Source organism: Pan paniscus, chromosome 7 (genome assembly GCF_029289425.2).
Source record: "Pan paniscus chromosome 7, NHGRI_mPanPan1-v2.0_pri, whole genome shotgun sequence".
Classification (NCBI taxonomy): Eukaryota; Metazoa; Chordata; class Mammalia; order Primates; family Hominidae; genus Pan; species Pan paniscus.
Genome location: NC_073256.2, coordinates 82,843,307 through 82,864,912, shown reverse-complemented (window position 1 = coordinate 82,864,912; position 21,606 = coordinate 82,843,307). Strand labels below are relative to the sequence as shown.

Here is a 21,606-nt window from a genome sequence, read left to right as displayed (position 1 = left end):
GACACCTTTATCCTGGACTTATATGTCTCCAAAACCAAGAAAAAATGTCTGTTGTTTAAGCCACCCAGTCTATAATATTTTGTTATAGCAGCTTGAGCTAAGTAATTTGGAAATTCACGGAAGGCTTGGAACAATCCCAGGAGAGTTTTTGTTTTTTTGTTAAGGTTGGTTTTCAGTAAGAAAAGTAAACTTTGTAGCATTTGAACTTGCCCTTGACCTTTCAATTTCTCCTTAGCTCTATCATAAACTTAAAATCCAAACACTGCCCAAAGACAGTTGCTGTGAAAACCAGTAATCTAGTATCCACTGGACAGGTAGAATAGGTCTGGAATTCCCCAAAAATCCAATCTCTAGAAAAATCTCACTTTTGACCTGTCTGGCAGCTCCCAGGAAAAGCCCCATTCACAGAGCCTATATTTTACCAGACTCAGAACTCACTATCCTGGGGTTTTGTAGAAAATAATCAGCAGTAATTACTTAACATCATAGCTATCTAAAACAGTGATACCAGCCAGGGCAAGCAAAAGACTGACCAATAAAATTAAAAGAAAAATCTGGGAAATAACATGCCCATGGGGTCTTGAAAAGCTCCAACATATTCCTGAGAATTTAGAAAGCCACATGCATGTGCAATTATATGGATGCCCGAGGAAGCTCTGAGAACACCTCTCATTTCTGGCTGGCATTGAGACCCTGTGCAAGTGGGATGTGAAAGCTAAAACAAAGATGTAAATTGCCAGGGTACTGAACGCATGCCCCAGCACACACACACAGAACCAGTTGGCATAGGCTGGGAGGTTTATTGGGTCAAAGCTTTTAAAGAAATCTCAGTCTAATCATGAACTATTAAGCTATCCTAACAGAGACTTCAGTGGCCACATATGACAAAGAATACAGACTTTACAAAGGGTACTTAGAAAACAGCAACAACAACAACAAAATACAAACAGCAACAACAACAAACCACAAGGAGGAGGAGAATCTAATTTCCACAGTAGCCACATTATGTTTCCTAAATGTTCAGTTTTCAAAAAAGAAATTATGACACTTGCAAAGAAATAGAGAATTATAAGCCATACATACGGGGAAAAAAGAAGTCAACAGAAAATTTCAGAGGAATCCCATGCCTTGTATTTAATCAACAAAGATTTTTATTCAGTTATCAGAAATATGTTGACAGAACTAAAAAATATATATCTAAAGAAATAAAGTGGCTGGACACAGTGGCTCACGCCTGTAATCCCAGCACTTTGAGAGGCCGAGGCGGGCAGATCACCTGAGGTCAGGAGTTGGAGACCAGCCTGACCAACATAGCAAAACCCCGTCTCTAGCAAAAATACACAATTAACCAGGTGTGGTGGCGCATGCCTGTAATCCCAGCTACTCAGGAGGCTGAGGCAGGACAATCTCTTGAACCTGGGAGGCAGAGGTTGTAGTGAGCCGAGATCAGGCCACTGCACTCCAGCCTGGGCAACAAGAGTAAAACTCCATCTCAAAAAAAGAATTAAATTGTGAAAACAATGTTTACCAAATAAAATTAACAACAAAGAGATAGAAATTACTTTAAAAAGAACCAAATAAAAATGATAGAGCTGAAAAATATAACTGAAAAGAAAAGGGAGCCAAGAGCACATTCGAGCAGGCAGAAGAAACAATCAATGAACTTGAAGACAGGTCAATTGAGATTACCCAGTCTAGAACAGAAAGAAAAAGACTGAAGAAAAATGAACAAAGCTTCAGAGATCCTGTGAAACACCATAATGTGTACCAATGGGGGTCTCAGGAAGAGAAGACACAGAGAAAGGGACACAAAGAATATTGGAAAAAATAATGGGCAAAAATTTCCCAAATTTGATGAAAAATATTAATCTACAGATCCAATAAGCGCATCAAACTCCAAGTAAGAAAAACTCAAAGGGATCCACACTTATACAGCCAAACAGCTGAAAGATAAAGACAAAGAGAAATCCTGAAAGCAAGAGAATAACCATTCATCACATACAAGGGATCCTCAGTAAGATTAACAGCTTATCAGAAACCATAAAGGCTAGGGGATACCATATTGTGTTAAAAGATAAAGAATGCCAACCAATACAATTCCATACCATCAAAATTATCCTTCAAAAATGAAAGCCAAATTAAGACATTATTAAATACAATTCAGAGAAGTCATCACTAAGAGACCTGTTCTGTAAGAAACACTGAAAGGAGTCCTTCAGCTTGAAATGAAAGAACACTTGACAGCAACTGAAGTAAGCACAAACAAATAAAGAGCACCAGTAAAGATAATTACATGGGCAAATATAAAAGATATTACAAATGTAAAGACGTTTGTAACTTTATTCTTCTCTATTTGATTTAAAAGACAACTATGGATGGGCGCAATGGCTCACATCTATAATTCCAGCACTTTGGGAGACCAAGGTGGTTTGAGGCCAGGAGTTCATGAGCAGCCTGGGATACATAGAGAGACGCCTGTCTCTACAAAAAATTAAAAAAATAAAAAATTAGCTAGGCGTAGTGGGAGTAGTAGCTACTTGGGAGCCTGAGGTGGGAGGATCCCTTAAATCCAGGAGTTTGACACTGCAGTGAGCTATGATCATACCACTGCACTCCAGCCTGGGTGACAGAGTGAGATCCTATCTCCAAAACAAAACAAACAAAAAATTTTTTTTAATTAGCTGAGCATTGGTGGTATGCACCTGTAGTCCCAGCTACTCAGGAGGCTAAGGTGGGAAGATTGTTTGAGCCCAGGAGTTCAAGGTTGCAGTGAGCCATGATCATGCCACTGCACTCCAACCTGTGCAACAGAGTAAGACCCTGTCTCAAAAAATAAATTTATAAATAAATAAAAGACAATTGCATAAGGCAATAATTATAAAACTGTGTTGAGAGACTTAAATGTATAATAGTGTGATTTGTATGACAATAATAGCATCAAGTAGAGGAAAAGGAATGACCTTATATTAGAGAAAAGGTTTGCGTACCATTGAAATTAAGTTGCCCTTAATCTAAACTCATTTATTTTAAATTAAGATATCAATTTTAATCTGTAGGGAAACCACAAAAAAACTCAAAATTATGCAAAAGGCAACAAAAAAATCAAAATTGAATGCTATTAAATATTTAACATAAAAGAAACTAATAGGCCGGGTGCGGTGGCTCATGCCTGTAATCCCAGCACTTTGGGAGGCCAAGGCGGGTGGATCATGAGGTCAGGAGATCGAGACCATCCTGGCTAACGCGGTGAAACCCCGTCTCTACTAAAAATACAAAAAATTAGCCAGGCGTGGTGGCGGGCGCCTGTAGTCCCAGCTACTCGGGAGGCTGAGGCAGGAGAATGACATGAACCCAGAAGGTGGGGCTTGCAGTGAGCCGAGATCGCACCACTGCACTCCAGCCTGGGCGACAGCGAGACTGCGTCTTAAAAAAAAAAAAAAAAAGGCCGGGCGCGGTGGCTCACGCCTGTAATCCCAGCACTTTGGGAGGCCGAGGCGGGCGGATCACGAGGTCATGAGATCGAGACCATCCTGGCTAACACGGTGAAACCCCGTCTCTACTAAAAATACAAAAAATTAGCCGGGCGTGGTAGCGGGCGCCTGTAGTCCCAGCTACTCGGGAGGCTGAGGCAGGAGAATGGCGTGAACCCGGGAGGCGGAGCTTGCAGTGAGCCGAGATCGCGCCACTGCACTCCAGCCTGGGCGACAGAGCGAGACTCCGTCTCAAAAAAAAAAAAAGAAAAAAAAAAAAAGAGCCTGGCCTCGGTGGCTCATGCCCGTAATCCCAGCACTTTGTGGGGCTGGGATCACTTGAGCCAGAAGTTTGAGACCAGCCTGGGAAACATGGCAAAACCCTATCTCTACAAAAAATACAAATATTTAGCCAGGCGTGGTGGCATGTGCCTGTAGTTTCAGCTCCTTGGGAGATTGGAGTGGAAGGATTGCTTGAGCCCAGGAGTTTGAGGCTGCAGTGAGCTCTGTGATCACACCACTGCACTCCAGCCTGGGAAAGAGAATGAGACCCTATCTCTTAAAAAAAAAAAAAAAAAAAAAAACAAGAAGAAAAAGAAGGTAATAAAGGAGGATTAGAGGAATAAAAAGACATATAGAAAAAAATTGCAAAATGGCAAACATAAAAACCAGGAAGTAACTGCATTCTGTCTACATAGAGACATCTTTTAGATTCAAAGACAAATAAATTGAGAGTAAATACGAAAAATCATACACCATGCAAACAGTACTAAAAGAGAACCAGAACAGCAACATTTATATTAGAACTAAAAGCACTTTATGACAAAAACTGTTAGCAGAGACACAGAAGAATCTCTGACACTAATAAAAGGGTCAAATCTTCAGTAAGACACAATTGTAAACATATGCATATAAAGAGAGACCTAAGAAACAAAACAAAAACTGACAGAATTGAAGAGAATAATACACAAGTCAAGAATAATAGTTGGAGTCCGGGTGTGGTGGCTCATGGCTATATTCCTCGTACTTTGGGAGGCTGAGGCAAGAGGATCACTTGAGGCCAAGAGTTCAAGATCACACTGGGCAACACAGGGAGACCCTGTTTCCACAAAAAATAAACAAATCAGTCAGGTGCAGTGGCACATGGCTGTAGTCCTAGCTGCTCAGGAGGCTGGGGTAGGAGGATTGCTTGAGCCCAGGAGGTTGAGGCTACAGCAAACTATGGTCTCACAACTGTATTCCAGCTTGGGTGACAGAGCAAGACTGTATATCAGAACACACACACACACAGAGCAAGACTGTGTATCAGAACACACACACACAAAGTAACAGTTGGAGATTAAATACTTCACTTCTAATAATAGAACAACTACACAGAAGATCAAGGAAATAAAAGAAATAACACTATAAGCCAACTAGATCTAAGAGACACTTATAGAATAATACACTCACCAACAGGACAATACACATTCTTCTCAAATGCATGTGGAACATTCTCCAGGACAGACCATGTTAGGTCTTAAAATAAGCCTCAATAAATTAAAAAGGACTGACTGAAATCATACAAAGTTTGTTCTCCTACTGCAATGTGATTATATTAGACATGAGTAACAGAAGGATATTTGGGAAATTCACAATTATGTGGAAAGTAAACAACACATTTCAAAATAACCAACAGGTTGATGAAGAAATTTTAAAAAATTGGAAAATATTTTGAGAGCAATGAAAGTGAAAAGACAACATGCCAAAACTTAAGGGATGTAGCTAAAACAGTACTAAGAGGAAAGCTTATAGTTGCAAGTATACATACCAAACAAAGGGAAAGATACCAAATCAATAATCTAGATTTTCATCTCTAGAAACCAGAAAAATGAGAGCAAACGGAACCCAAAGTAAGCAGAAGGGAGGAAATTTAAAAGATTACAGCAGAAATCAATGAAATGGAAACTAGAATAACGACAGAAAAAAAAAAAACCAACCAAACCAATAGTTTGTTATTTGAAAAGATCAACAAGATTGACAAATGCTTAGCTACACTGACCAACAAGAAGGCTCTGAATCTTCTATTAAAATCAGGAATTCTGTGATGGGAAGAATGAGGTCAGAAAAATAAATAAATAAATAAATAAATAATAAAATATAATCAGAAATTCACAAAGGGGCATCACTATTAATCTTTTAAAAATAAGAAAGGACTGTAAGGGAATATTATCAACAATTATATGCCAACAAATCGGATAACCTAGATGAGATGGACAAATTCCTAGAAATAAAAACCTATCAAGACTAAATCATGAAGAAAAAGAAAATCTGAATAGACCTATATAACTAGTTACTAAAGAGACTGAATCTCTAATCAATAATCACTCAACAAAGAAAAGCCCTGTACCTTATGGTTTCACTGGTGAATTCTATCAAACATTTAAAGAAGAACTAATATAAATCCTCAAACTTTTTCAAAAAGTTCAAGAGGAGGGAACACTTCCTAATTCCTTCTATAAGCCCAACATTATGCTTATACCAAAGCTAGACAGTATAAGGAAACTACAACAAGATCACATATGAACACTGATGCAAAACTCCTTAACAAAATACTAGCAAACCAAATCCAGCAGCATATTAAATGATTACACACCATGACTAAGTGGAATTTATTCCTGGAAAACAAGGATGGTTATGGTTAAACATAAAAAAATCAATCAATATACCACATTAAAAGAATAAAGGGGAAAAAAACATGATCATCACAATACAGAAAAAGCATTTGACAAAATTTAACACTTGCATCGTTAAAACTCAACAAACTAGGAATAGAATGAAATTACCTCAACATAATAAAAGCTATCTATATATATGAAAAACCTACAGCAAACATCATACACAACAATGAAAGACTGAAAGCTTTTCCTCTAAGATCAGGAACAAGGCAGGGATGCCCGCTTTAGCCATTTCTATTAAACATAGTACTGGAAGCTCTAGTCAGGGTAATTAAGAAAGTAATTAAGAAAGAAAAATAAGGGGCCAGGCACAGTGGCTCACACCTGTAATCCCAGGACTTTGGGAGGCTGAGGCAGGCAGATCACAAGGTCAGGAGTTCGAGACCAGCCTGGCCAACATGGTGACACCCTGTCTCTACTAAAGATACAAAAACTTAGCCGGGCATAGTGGTGCACGCCTTTAATCCCAGTTTCTCAGGAGGCTGAGCCAGAAGAATCACTTGAACCCAGGAGGCGGAGGTTGCAGTGAGCCAAGTTCACAACATTGTACTCCAGCCTGGGTGACATGGTGAGACTCTGTCTCAAAAAAAAAAAGAAAGAAAGAAAAATAAATAAAAAGTATTCAAATCAGAAAGAAAAAGTAAAATTATCTCTGTTCACAGATGTTATCATCTTATTTGCAGAAAATCCTAGATTCTACAACAAAACTATTAAAATAAATGAATTCAGTAAAGTAACAGGATACAAATCAACACCCAAAAATCAGCTGCATTTCTATACACTAACAATGAACAATTTGAAAAGAAAATTATGAAAGGAATTCCATTTATGAAAGCATCCAAAAGAATAAAATATTTAAGAATTAACTAAAGAAAGACCTATACCTATACAATGAAAACTATGAAATATTGCTGAAAGAAATTTTAAAAGACATAAATAAATGGACATATATCTTATGTTCATGGATCAGAAGACATGACACTGTTAAAATGTCAAAACTACCCAAAGATTCAATACACTCACTACTCACTACCAAAATCACAATGACTTTTTTGCAGAAATAGAAAAACTCATCCCATAATTCATATGGAATCTCCAGGGATCCAAAATAGCCAAAACAATTTTGAAAAAGAACAAAGCTGGAGCACTCACATTTTCTGATTTCAAAACATTCAAAGCAACAGTAATCAAAACACTGAGGTACTGGGATAAAGGAAGACATACACACCAAGGGAAAAGGATAAATAGCCCAAAAATAAACCCTCGTATATTTGGTCAAATGATTTTCAACAAGAATGCCAATATCTCTCAATGCAGAAAGGATAGTCTTTCCAACAAATGGTGCTAAGAAAACTGAATATCCACATACAAAATAACTAAGACAAACCCTTATGCAATACCATAAAAAAAATTAACTCAAAATGACTCAAACAGCTCAACATAAGACCTAAAATTATAAAACTCTCACAAGAAAATATAGGGCAAAAGCTTCAGGATGTTGGATTTGGCAATGATTTCTCAGACATGACACCAAAGGCACAGGCAACAATAATAAAAATAGACAAATTGGACTTTATGAAAATTTAAGAATTTTGTGCATCAAAAGGCAATATCAAGACAGAATGGGAGCAAATATTTCCAAATCAAATACCTGATACAGAATTAATAACCAGGATATATGGAGGACTCTGAAAACTCAACAACAAAAAACAACCTAATTCAAAAATGGGCAAAGTACTTGGAAAGACAATTCTCCAAAGATGATATACAAATGGCCAAGAAGCATAGGAAAAGATGCTCAACCTCACTAATAATTAGGGAAATGCAAATTAAAACTACAATGAAATACCATCTTACACTCATTAGAATGGTTACTATAAAAAAAAGAAAAAGAAAATAAGTATTGGCAAAGACGTGGAGAAATTGGAACCCTTGTGCCCTACCGGTGAGAATATTAAAAAGTATAGCAGTTGTGGACAACAGTATGGCAGTTCTTCAAAAAATTAAACATAGAATTACCATATGACCCAGCAATTCCAGCTCTGGGTACAGACTCAAAAAAATTGAAAACAAGATTTCAAAGAGATATTTGTAAACTCATGTTCACAGCAGCATTATTCACAAATAGCCAAAATGTGGAAGCAATCCAAAGTGTCCACTAATGGATAAATGGATAGATTTTAGATAGGCAAAATGTTGTATACAATTACAATGGATTATAATTCAGCCTTAAAAAGGAAAGAAACTCTGAAATATGCTAAAAGACGGATGAACCTTGAGGACATTATGCAAAGTGAAATAAGCCAGTCACAAAAAGATAAACATTGTATGATTCTATTCATATGAGGTACATGGAGTAGTCAAAATCAGAGACATAGAATGGTGGTTGCCAGAGAACGGAGGTAGGGGAATGAGGAGGTACACCATTATTATTTAATGGGTATAGAGTTTCAGTTTACAAGATGAAAAGAGTTCTGAAGATGGATAGTGGTGATGGTTGCACATTATGAAAATATTAAATACCACTAAATAGTATACTTTAAAATGTTAGGATGGTGGCTTTTAGGTTATGTGTATCTTAACAAAATAAAAGTGGGGAAAAAATTATTCTTTTAAATAATAACTTACACAACAGGTTGTGCTAGTTGGTGGGTGACAGGAGCACTAACATAAGCTGCAGGCTGTACGCCCATCATTCCTGAACCATCTTAAAGAAAAAACAAAAAAACAAAAAAAGTTTATTTAGAATAATCATTTAATAATATTTTACTTATTCCTCCAGAAAAAGGTGCATAATCAAAATGTTACATAGAGAAAACCATCAATATTTCCTTCTGGGCTAGAAGTTAGCAAAGAACAACATAAGAAAACACAATCGTTATTTCTTAAACCAAGACGAAAAGGAAATAACTATAAAATATAACTGGGCTTTAAAATAGGGCATTTATTAAATCAATATATAACATCTGAATTAAGCAAAGTTGTGCTTTTCTCATTTTGATATTTTTTGTTCACACAAAAAAACAATTTTCCTTATTGAGCCAAGCGGGGAGAAAATGCTTACCCTATAGATAACTTACAATAAGCAAGACTGGGATCGAAAGTATTCCTGGCCCCATAAAAATAGTATGCATCATCATAAGGAGTTCGATAGTTAGTAGCCAAAGGTGGTAGTAGGGGAGGTGGAGGCAGAGGTGCAATCCTGTATGAAAAGGAAGATGAAAAATTCCTCTCATATTTCATTGCAATTTTTTTAAAAATCAAGATATTACTCTTTTGCAAAAACAGTACTGAAAATCCTATCACTACTTTAGAAAAAGTCACCATCTTGCTCCAATCATTCATCAAAAATTATGACTTAAAAAGCAAATACTATTACATAGGATTTCACAATTTCAGGTACATTTATGTAAGATAAAAACCTGGGTTAATATTCAATCAATTAATATCCAATAGGCACTATGTGCCAGTATCAAATAAAGACAGACATGGTCCCTGTCCCTCAGGAGTAACATGAAAATAAACAACTACAGTCAAGTACAAGCAAATTAAATAATTAATAATAGTACAAGCAAATTAAATTAAATAGTAATATAGCCCAAAAAATGCAGATTGCTATAGGTACAGGAGAAGGGACATTTAAATCACATGAGGGAGAGAAAGAAAGTACATGTAAGGCTTTCCAGAAGAGGCAACGCTTAAGCCATGCTACTGGAGTGAGCTTGTGTGTGTTAGAGGAAGGACAATCCAGAAAGAGAAGGCAAAGAGCCACAAAACAGTGTGAGTACAAATGGTTCAGTCTGACTGAGGAAACGAGTGTATTTCTTAATAGTAAAATAAAAGCAACTTAAATACCAACAGTAAAGTATTGACACAATCTTTAAGTATTTCATAAATTTAAAACTTCTAAAAACCTCTACATTAGCACTTCATTACTGATTAGGAAATATCTCTGTATTGCTACCAATGCAATATTTTTCAGTAGTAAAAATGGCAAAGGCAAATTCCTTTAAATGAATAGAAAGAGATGGCGGCACTCTAGAATGTTCTCACTGTTGTATGTATCTTAACAGGTTCTCCTTTGTCATATACTTCAAAATAATTCCAAAGAACTAAGAAGGCACGGAAGTTCTCTTCAGTAGGGAATATCTTTCACATTTACTAGCCACTCAATGTGTCTAAACCTTATACCATTCCTCACAACAAAGATACATCAACAAAAATGTAAAATAACTGTTATGAAAGGGAGCTGTCATCATTAAATCGAATTTCATAGAGATTTATACAAGCTAATCCTCACAACCCTGTAATTGTAAACATGAAAAAAATATACTACTACTCCACTTTTACAAATGAGAAAATTGAAGTTCAACAAAGGTGTGGTTTGCCCAAAATCCAGATAGGAAAGCCAACCATTTCAATCCCTAATTCAATGCTGAGACCACCATAAAATGCTCTGTTAATTCCAATGCCTCCTATTCCTGAGTCAGGAAGCCATCAGATAAAAAACACAAAGCCCCTGATAAGTATAGTAAACACACTTCCACAGTTGGTTAGTAACTAAAAGACCAACTTCTACTGAAATAATGTAGTCCAGAAAATATCAGTGTTCAAAAAAGTTAAGAAAAACACCTCTAAATTTAAATATATTTTATAATTAATACACTAACAGTGAACAAAAAATAAGCCCAGGCCCTACAAAGAAGAAAGTATAGCCCAGAAAATATCAGTGTTAACAACAGGATTTTCTTTATGTATATTCTATTATAGTGTGATGCCTTTCACCTACAGAAATCAAATCTTTACCCCAATACTTAAATTACAGGTTTTATAATCTCAACACTTTTTATTTCAGGTATTTGAGTTACACAGCCCATAAGTAATCACAGAGAATGAGCTGAAGGAAACAGAAGCTAAAATAAAATTATATGTGTAAAAGAGCCACATTAGAAACTTTTTCTGCACAAATTGAAGAATTCAATGTTTGCCAAGTGGAAAGAACAAAATTGAAAAAAATGTACAACTTTTATATGTTAAAAGATATCAAAAACAGACATCCCAAAATACAACCCAAAACTAAATAAATACTAAAATGTACTTAGTAATTCATTCTAAAGATACAAAATCATCTTTAAACAATAAAATGTTTTAAGAATTACCCTTTTTTTATAATAGCAGAGAAAAAAACAAATTTCAAGAGAACTTATTTCACAAACCTGTTAACTGTACAAAATCTCTGAAGAATAACGTCATCCGCTTCAGCATATCCTTCTAAACATAAAATATAGCAATACCTTACCTAATTCCCAAACACAAAACATTTAAACAAGCACCTGGGAGACACCATTTCACCAAGGGCGCTGCTGAGTCCACTGCGCAAATCTTCATTTTGAGAAGGAACAGGATGAACTGATGGGATGGGTGGGACAGATGGGGCAGATAAAGGAGGGAGAGGTGTCTGGAAAGCTATTCTGGGTCTTTCAGGTGGTATCATCTCTTCAAAGTGTCTTGGTGCCACACTAAACTGCTTTAGTCTATCAGGCTAAAATAAGAAAAAAAATCTGTTTGTTACATATAATCATAAGTTTAAAGGTGGAAGGACCTCAAAAGACCTCCTATCCCAGCAGGCACTTAAGACAGTCACAGAATAACAGAATTTTACAGCTATAAAAGACTCTGAATATCTATCTATCTATCTGATTTATTTATTTATTTATTTTTGAGGCAGAGTCTCACTGTGTCGCCCAGGCTGGAATGCAGTGGCACGATCTCAGGTCACAGCAACTTCCACTTCCCGAATTCAAGCAATTCTCCTGCCTCAGCCTCAGAGTAGCTGGGGTTACAGGCACCTGCCACCACGCACAGCTAATTTTTGTAGAGAAGGGGGTTTCGCCACATTGGCAAGGCTGGTCTCGAACTCCTGGCCTCAAGTGATCCGCCTGCCTCGGCCTCCCAGAGTGCTGGAATTACACGTGTGAGCTTCTGTGCCCAGCCAGACTCTGAATATCTAATGCTTATTTTATAAATGGGTAATTGAGGCTCTCTGAGAAGTAATATATCACCTAAGGTCTCACTATTAGTAAATAATTAAGCAAAGACTAGAGTCAGATATTAATTTTAAATATACCTGTGGTATTCTTTTTATGTACTAGGACACTGTGCTACTTCTCTAATTGCCATTTCTGTGATAGTATTCTGTAAAACAGGGTCAGCAAATGCTTTCTGTAAAGGGCTAGACAGTAAATAGATTAAGATTTGCAAGACTACATAGTCTCTTCATAATGAGCAGACTCAGCTATGGTGCTAAAGCAGCCACAAACAGTATGTCAAGGAATGAACAAGGCTGTGCTGCAATAAAACTTTTTTTTATGAAAACAGGCAGCAAACAAATTTGGTCACAGGCCACACTTTGCTAATCTCTACTTTAGAACATCACTTATGTGCCCTTTTCTAAGATTTGCACATCAAAAGTAAACCTAAAAGTAAAGGCCTAACTGTTGCCTCTAATTACTTATTTATTCTCATAAATCAACTTGACACTGTATAGGAGCTTCAATTCAAAGATAAATAAGGTCTGTCACACACTAGTGTAACCATAAATACAAAATTTAACATGCCAACATATTACATTAAAAAGCTCACCTTTTAAAAGGAAACTTTTGATTGATAAAAGAAAATATATTTAGCTTTGAAATTTATCTTCTTTTTTTCCTACCATGGTTATCTTATCAGGAATGATTTATCAGGTTAACCTAGAAGCATACTGCGAGTGATGCTGGTGCAATATGAAACTTTTCCAAATAGATAACCCACAGGATATATTCTCAGCATAAGTAAAAGCAAATCAAAAGTTGCCTACAGGTAAATAATTTTAAGTTGCTGCATCCTTTTTAAGAATGAGCTTTTTAATGAAATTAAAGGTCTTAATCATCATTCAAAGATGAAACAAGACTTGTATTAGAAATAAATATTACATAACCAACTACAGAAAAAATAAATTGTGGTAAAAACAATAAATTACCTCCTCCTTACTTAACTGCAATGATGTGAGTAATTCATTCCACTTAATGATGAGAATTGCAAAATTAAAGTAAAAATAAGATTATTATCTCTCTAATGTTACAATAAGTAACAATTACTAAAACGCTTTAAAAATAAAGTCGTCAGTTTTCTCAGAAATCACTCCAATATAAGAAAAGTAAGTGATCAAGATGTATTCAAGAAAAATATTAACATCAATTGTAAATTTAACCAAGATAACTTTCCCATGGAATAGTACATGTGAATAAAGCAGAGAGAACTAATTTAAACTTTAAAAAAATGACACACAAATGAAAAAGGAAAAATTACCTCAAGGAAATAACAGTTAAGAGAATTTACACTTTATGAGAACTGAATTTAGTTAATTTTATTACTGTTCAAATTGGTCTACTCTCTTTTTCTCCCAATATTCTCTATCCCCACCTGCCACCACATTTGAGGATCATTTGATGAAAGATTAAACATTAAAAGATGCCAGAAACCCTTACCGATTTCTCAGGGTCTTGTGCTCCAGATGCTGCAACCCTGAGTTCTAAATCTTTTTCTCTAAACAAAATTAAAGTTTTACATATTAAAAAGATATAGTAAACTATCAAAATTATAAATCATCACTGAAAGAAGCTTATACACAAAGTCTATGCACTACATCTACAAAAACAAATAATTCCTTTAACTGACATTACAGCCTTAAATAATACTGAAAGCCAAATTTTTTTACTTGATACAAAGTAAACTAGAATTCACATGTAACTAACTTGGACTATGTATCTCTAAGCCAATGCCTAGAGTATTTCAAAGACTAATTCACACAAAATAAAACACAAAAATAAAATCTTTACCTTGTAAAACAAAAAAACCTCTTTTAGGGTACACATATGTTTTCAGTTAGCAAAAGGAAGGGTAAAAATTTAAATATATCTACCATACTTCCTAATAATAGGGTTTTTTTTAAAATGATGTTAAAGATAGCTAACATCAAACAGTAGATATTGGCTTCCTCTGAGATAGAGGGAAAAAAGGCAAAAACTGAGAGATAACAGGTCTCAAATTCTCTCAAAACGAGATCTCTATTCCTAATTTTGTTGTTGTTGTTTTTGTTGTTGTTTAGTCAAGAGTCTCACCCTGTCGCCCAGGCTGGAATGCACTGGCGTTATCTCAGCTCACTGCAAACTCCGCCTCCCAGGTTCAAGCAATTCTCCTGCCTCAGCCTCCCGAATAGCTGGGACCACAAGCGTGTGCCACCACGCCCGGCTAATTTTTTGTATTTTTAGTAGAGACGGGGTTTCACCGTGTTAGCCAGGATGGTCTCAATCTCCTGACCTTGTGATCCGCCCACCTCGGCCTCCGAAAGTGCTGGGATTACAGGTGTGAGCCACTGTAATTTCTAATTTTAATCTATATTTAAAATTTCTAATTTTAAGCTATATTTAAAATTTCTAATTTTAAACTCTATTCCTAATTTTAAACTATAATATCTCATAGGTATTTCAACAAGGAAGACTACAAACAATGATACCTATGTACAACATAAATACTTGTGATTTACCATTCCTGTAGAATTGAGGAAGCCACTGAAGATTTTTGAGCAGGGTGCCAGTTTGATTAGTGTATTTTTTGAGAGTTAATATTACACAGTGTGCTGGATCTACTGGAGCAGGGAGAAGGGAGTTGGGAAGACTAGTTATTAGTTAGGAAGCTATTGCTGCAATCCAGGTCAGACGTAGAGAGGACTTATCCAACAATAATGGCTCTGAGAATAGAAAGAAGGAGGGGGCCTCATATGAAGTGAATACGAGAGGACAAGGAATCCAAGTCATAGTGAGATTTTGAGGCTCCATTATTGGGCTATTAATAGAAAATGAAGAGGGACAGTTGGTTTTGAGATGCTCATTTGGGATGGAAATGTTAAATTTATAGGATACAATTTTTTTTGCATGTATGTGTGTGTGCATACCATTTCATATGGCAAAAAATACTTTTATATTTGTTACTATATATGGGATAATCCAATGGGCATATCTATAACATTAAATGCTACCTTAAATCAAAAACTGAAGAAATCAATGAGGGAAGTAAAAGGGCTATTACAGAATATATAAATACTCTCACTTGCTACTTATGACCAAAAAAAAAAAAAAAAAAACTCTCTTAGTATTTATTTTCCTTGTTGATTTAGCATGTAGAGATGAAAATATAAGTGATTTACAAATCAAACATCATATTAGAACGACAACTCCTTATTTAACCATCATGTCATTTTACACAAATGCACTTTAAACTCAAAATATCTCTTTTAAATGCAAACCTTTCATTACCGTCTCTTGTTCCTCTGTTGCTCAGCCATTTGTTCCAACAGTTCTAGTCTGTATTTCTCTTTCCTTCTCTGAATAAGTTCTCGATCTTCACCTCCTAGATAGTGGTATGAGAAAAATACAATCTTAACTCTTAAGCATCGTATGCAATTAGAAAGTTAAGTCCTTAAAAACTCCATCTTAATTGTATCATATAATTACTAATATGCAAGAAATACAGAAGGAAAAAAATCACATGAATCAGTCCTTCTTCAATTTCTTTTGTAATTAATGGGTACCTACTATGCGTCAAACACAAGATACAGTAATCATGCCCATGCCTCCACCATTAGTCAAAAATTTTCCTAAATAACAGAATGTTCTTATCCCAACTCCATTTTTCTAACAATCTAAATAATATTTCCATTAATATCTTCCATAAGTCTTATAAATTTAACATTTCAATCGCAAACGAGCATCTCAAAACCAACTGCCCCTCTTCATTTTCTACTAATGGCCCAATACTGGAGCCTCAAAATCTCACTATAACTTGGATTGCTTGTCCTCTTCTATTCACTTCATATGAGGCCCCTCCTTTCTATTCTCAGAGCCATTAACCTTGGATAAGTCCTCTCTACATCTAACCTGGATTGCAGCAATAACTTCCTAACTAATTACCAGTCTTCCCAACTCCCTTCTCCCTGCTCCAATAGATCCAGTACACTATGTAATATTAACTGTCATAAAATACACTAATCAAACTGGCACTCTGCTCAAAAAACTCAATTCTACAGGAAAAAATACAAACCTCTCACCCTGGTATTCCTTATACAAAAATCCAGTTAATCAAAAATTTTGAATGCAGAGAAGATTATTATTATTGCATATGTTAATGCCACAAAATAACCTCTTAATCTAAATATGCAAGATCTGGAACACTACAAAAATCACAGGGTATCAAGAATGCAACTGAAACAGCAATTTCTGTACTGCCTTCATTATTGGTCTCCAACCATCAGTGGGCACACAGCATCTCAGTTTGTCCATTAAGCATAGATGTCAGCAAAAGTGAAGCCCCCATAGAGGTAACATAAATTGCATTAAGGTTAATAACTGTGTTTTATAATAAAAGTAAATATTCCCATTTCACTTCTGACCATGATAGAATAACCAAGCACAAGACTTAACCTCACAGTTTAAAAAACAAATAAACAACAACAACAACAACAGAAACACTAGAAAACTGTGCAAAATACACAAAATAATTGTTTTCCAGATACTGGACAATAGGTAGTGCAGAATTGTAATTGAGGTGAGCCCTATAATCACCCAATTTCTGCCCAAATGAAATTTCCAGACCACAGATACAGGTAAAGAGGTAAAGAGAACCCAAAGAGGGCCAGGAAACTGAGCTAAATTGAGTAGATAAAGAGCAAAATTCAGGAAGGCTAAAATGGCTAGAAGTTATGGAGCAAAGATCCAATAGGAAGCATAAAAAGAGCTCCAGAAATCCACAGGAGGTCCCTTCAGACTTTGCAGTGTGCTAGTTTGTGCATTCACAGAGTGAAATTCCATTTGGCCTGGCAACAAACTAAGAAGGATATAAACTGAACAATTCTCAGACCTGAAACAAAGGAGCAAAATTCAAGCTCCAGCCAGCTATGTTCTTGGTGGTCTCTCAGGGAACATGTCAGAAAGGTCACTCTGTAGTAGTAAGACTAAACTATTCTCTGAAAGGAAAGCTACTCTAGAGGTCCTTAGCTAAGCTTAAAACTGAACTTAGATCAAGTTGGTCTTTAGTGAGGGAGAAGGAAAGGAAAAATCATTTGGGAAAATATTCAGACTGCAGAAGCAGCCTGCTTGAAAAGTCACAGCAACAGGCAAAAATAAAACAACCTGGGGGAAAAAAAAAACCTCAGACTGCACCTGGACAGATAAGCAAACAGGATCTAGCACAGAGCTCTTTGTTCTTTGTCTAATTAGTGAACTCCCAGGAAAAAGTTTCCACCCCAGTTTAGGCATATTCATGGTGGGAACTTGCATGGGGATGGGGCGGGGGTGGCTTATCTAAAACAAACCCACAGTTATACAAACAAGACAAGCCGATTTCTGCTTGCCTAAAGACGTACCCACAGCTGTATAAGATAACGGGAGTAGCACAGACAGCTTTACTGATAAAATAAGTTACTCAAACTCCTACAGAGATGAAGAGTTTCTTACAAAAGCTTTTTAATTCAGCTGTAACCCCGCCATCCACTTGGGACTCCCCTCTTTCCTGCAGAGAGCTTTTTTTCTTTCACTTATTAAACTTTCACTCCAACCCCACCTTTGTGTCTATGTTTCTTAATTTTCTCGGATATGGGACAAAGAACCTGGGGTACTAGTTCAGACAATGAGAAACTGCTACATTAAGGAGCATGTGTGAGATTGCAACATTAGTAACAGAGAAATGCGACAATGGTAGGCAAAATTTTTTAAAGATGGCTACTATGTTCCCTGCTCCCAGCTGAATCCCTGTATAATTCCCTCCCCTTGAGAATGGGTAGGACCTGTAACTTACTTGTATACAATAGAATATGGAAGGATGGAAAAATATTTGCAGATGTAACTAAGGTACCAAATCAACTAATTTTGAAGTAATTAAAAGAGAGATTATCTTAGGTGGACCTGATATAATCAGGTGAAAGCCCTTAGAAGAAGGACTGGGCCCTCCCTGAATTTAGAGATTCTTCTTGCTGGCATAAAGTGAGTAACCATGGTGAGGAAGCCCACATGACAAGAACAGCGGATGGCCTCTAGGAACTGTGGGCAGCCTCCAGTGGGTATCCAGTAAGAAGCCAGGGCCCTCAGTCATACAGCCACAAAGAAATGAATTCTGCCAACAACCTGAATTAGCTTAGAGGCAGATTCTGCCCCACTCAAGCCTCTGGTTAAAAGGCAGCCTGGCGGATACCTTGATTATAGCCTTTTGAGACCATTAGCAAAGGATCTGTTCAGTAAACCATGCCCAGACTTGACCCACTGGAGTTGCTGCCTGAATGCAATTTTCAAATGTTCACTAGAAAAACTGGGATCAAACAATACAGAAGACCTGAAAGAGATACTTTTGTGACATTCAGGCACAAAACATGGCCCACATTCCAGACTTTCAAAGGAGACTATACAAAGCAAAAGCTGCAAGCTATTGGTGAAGGGACAGAAAATCAGCTTGGACCCAGTATCCCACACTCTTATATAGCAAAGGCTTGTTACTGTTAGGGGAAGGGCAAAAAAATCTGGTGAAAAATCTGATGCAAAACCCTCCTCAGACACAAAGAAGAGTTTAGCTATCATCCTGGGCAAGGACAGTAATGTTGAGAAAGACCCATCCCTGAGGCCCAGATGCACAGGACCAGTCCAGCATCAAGTAACAATCAACAGCAATATACTGCGGAGAAGGGGGAAGTGTGGAGGGAGAGATGCCCTCACTGTCAAGGACATGAAGGTCTTGCTGAAAACTGGGGAAAGTGCAGGAACACTAAGAAAAATCTCTCTGGCACTCCAGGCCTCACACGAAGGACAAGATAGAGAATTCAACACTTCTCTCTAAGCAATCAATAGAAGCAGATAAAATTCATTAAGGATATACAAGACATGAACATACGATGAACCAACTTGACTTAACTCTTTTTTTTTTTGACACAGGGTCTTACTCTGTCACCCAAGTTGGAGTACAGTGGCACAATCACGGCTCACTGCAGCCTCAACCTCCCAGGCTTAAGCAATCCTCCTACCTCTGCCTCCTAAGTGGCTAGGACTACAGGTGCATGCCACCACACCCAGTTAATTTTTTTATTTTTTACTTTTTGTAGAGACATGGTCTCCCTATGTTGCCCAGGTTGCTCTCAAACTCTTGGGCTCAATCAAGTGATCCTCCTGCTTTAGCCTCCTAAGATGCTGGGATTACAGGTGTGAGCCACCACACCCAGCCTTAAATGACATTTATAAACTACTATACTCAACAACTGCACCATGCACATTCTTTCAAGTACATACTAAACACTCACCAAGACAGACTATATTCTGAGCCACCCAAAAAAAAAAAACAAAAAACTTTGTCAAAGAAATTAACAAACTTGAAATAACTGAAATTAATCTAATTATATTCTTGGATCATAAGAGGCTTAAATGAGCAGTCAATAACAAAAAGACAGAAGGAAAATCCCCAAATGCTTGGAAATTTTAAAACATACTTCTAAATTACCTATGGTTCTCTTATAAACCCCACAATACATTTCCTATTTAGCTCTAAACTAAATCAATGATCTCACTTTTTAAATAAAGCAAAAGGTCCCAAGTGACATCCTTGGGGCAAAATTATAGGAAGATAAATTTCAGCTCAATTGAAATAAGAGTATCACAACAATCACAGCCATCTGAAGATGGAATGTCCTGTCTCTGGAAATCATAAGTTTCCTATAGGTATGTACAAACATAGTTTTGGGGGGAAAAGATCAACCAGGAGATAAGTCATTGAATTAAATGACTTTAACAGTTTCAAATGTTAGAGTCCATTGTCTTACCAAATATTCATCTATAAATCCTGGATTGCATTAGTGATAAACTCATGCCATTCATCTTTAAAAGGTCAGGGTACAATAATCCTTTTATTGATAAAATTATTTATCAGTAGGCTCTCAGCTCAGAAAGACATTTCTCTTATTTTACCATGTTTTATAAACTACATCGGCCGGGAACAGTGGCTCACGCCTATAATCCCAGCACTTTGGGAGGCCAAGGCAGGCACATCACTTGAGGTCAGGAGTTTGAGACCAGCCTAGCCAACATGGTGAAACCCCGTCTCAACTAAAAATACAAAAATTAGCCAGGCATGGTGGCACATGCCTGTAATTCCAACTACTCAGGAGACTGAGGCACAAGAATCGCTTGAACCCAGGAGGTGGAGGTTGCAGTGAGCCAAGATCATGCCCCTGCACTCCAGCCTCAGTGATAGAGCGAAACTCAATTTCAAAATTAAAAAAAAAAAAACATAAGAATATAGCCTTTTAAAATAAAATAAATAAATAAAAACAAAACAAAAAGAATATAGCCTTTACATGGTACTGATTAAACTGGTCAATTTTCACCTACAGATATTACACTAGAATTCTAGGTGGCATGCCATTTTTCTCACAATAGCCATTCACAAGGGAACAAAAACCTGACAATATAATGCAATAATATGTCTCTAAACCAGTATTTAATTTACTGACTGTTTTTACGTTGAATGAATCTAGAGTTAATTTCTTCATATACTTTACTAAAACCAAATTTCAGTTCATTTTTTTCTAACAGTTTTCACAAAAAGACCTCTTTTCTATTACATATTTAAAGGTACAAACCAGAAACAAGTCTCTCCTCACAGTTTCTGGTATTAAATTTTGCCAAGTGTAATATAGCAAAACAAGCTTATATTCAGCAATGACCTTGACTTCCAATAAATAGAAAATTTAGACCATCATCATGATTTGAACAAAACACCTTCTCAGAAACTACATGAAAAGAACAAAGGAAAGAAAGGTTTAATTTGGAGAAAAGAAACTAAAATACACAGCAGTTTTGTACTAGCTAAAGAAACTAGAAAGAAGAATTAAGGAAAAAACTATCATAAATAAAACAAAATACTTTTTAAAAGCAGAATATAAGAAACAGCCACACTGCAACAGAGTGCTAATAAAATATGGAATTAAAAGCTCATTACTGATTGGTAATGATCAATCCATTTTGCAAAAAAAAAAGATTACTGAAACTAATAATTTCATTATCACCTACGGAAGGCACATCACTAAATAATTTAGCTTTAAAATTATACATAGATGTGTTCATGAACATCATGAATAAAAATAAAAAGATACATAAAATTTAAAAAATACAAAATAAAATTATACAGAGCTATATATGTTAAATGATTAGAATAGTACCTAGTGTAAAGTAAGCACAAATATTTTCTACTATTAGTAAAAATAGTATTAATTACAACACTGAGTTCTCACTTAAAAAAGGATTATAAGACACTCTATACAAGTCCAACTAGTTGGAAGTTTTGTG

The 21,606-nt window shown here is 36.2% G+C and overlaps 1 protein-coding gene across 20 annotated transcripts in view; it reads right to left on the bottom strand.

Moving 5' to 3' along the window:
- Positions 1-21,606, bottom strand: part of CSPP1 (centrosome and spindle pole associated protein 1) — a 131,779-nt gene that overhangs the window by 68,466 nt on the left and 41,707 nt on the right. For 9 of the 20 annotated variants that reach the window (XM_003831350.6, XM_003831349.7, XM_008956711.5 and 6 more), the window contains 5 exons: positions 15,544-15,637; positions 13,717-13,774; positions 11,521-11,729; positions 9,268-9,389; positions 8,816-8,894 (listed from right to left, as the gene is read on the bottom strand). In XM_003831350.6, coding sequence (XP_003831398.3) covers positions 8,816-8,894; positions 9,268-9,389; positions 11,521-11,729; positions 13,717-13,774; positions 15,544-15,637 — 562 coding nt within the window. Of the gene's footprint in view, positions 1-8,815; positions 8,895-9,267; positions 9,390-11,520; positions 11,730-13,208; positions 13,251-13,716; positions 13,775-15,543; positions 15,638-21,606 lie in introns of all 20 variants that reach the window. The other 11 variants (XM_034966188.4, XM_063606801.1, XM_034966185.4 and 8 more) reach the window with 2 other exon arrangements.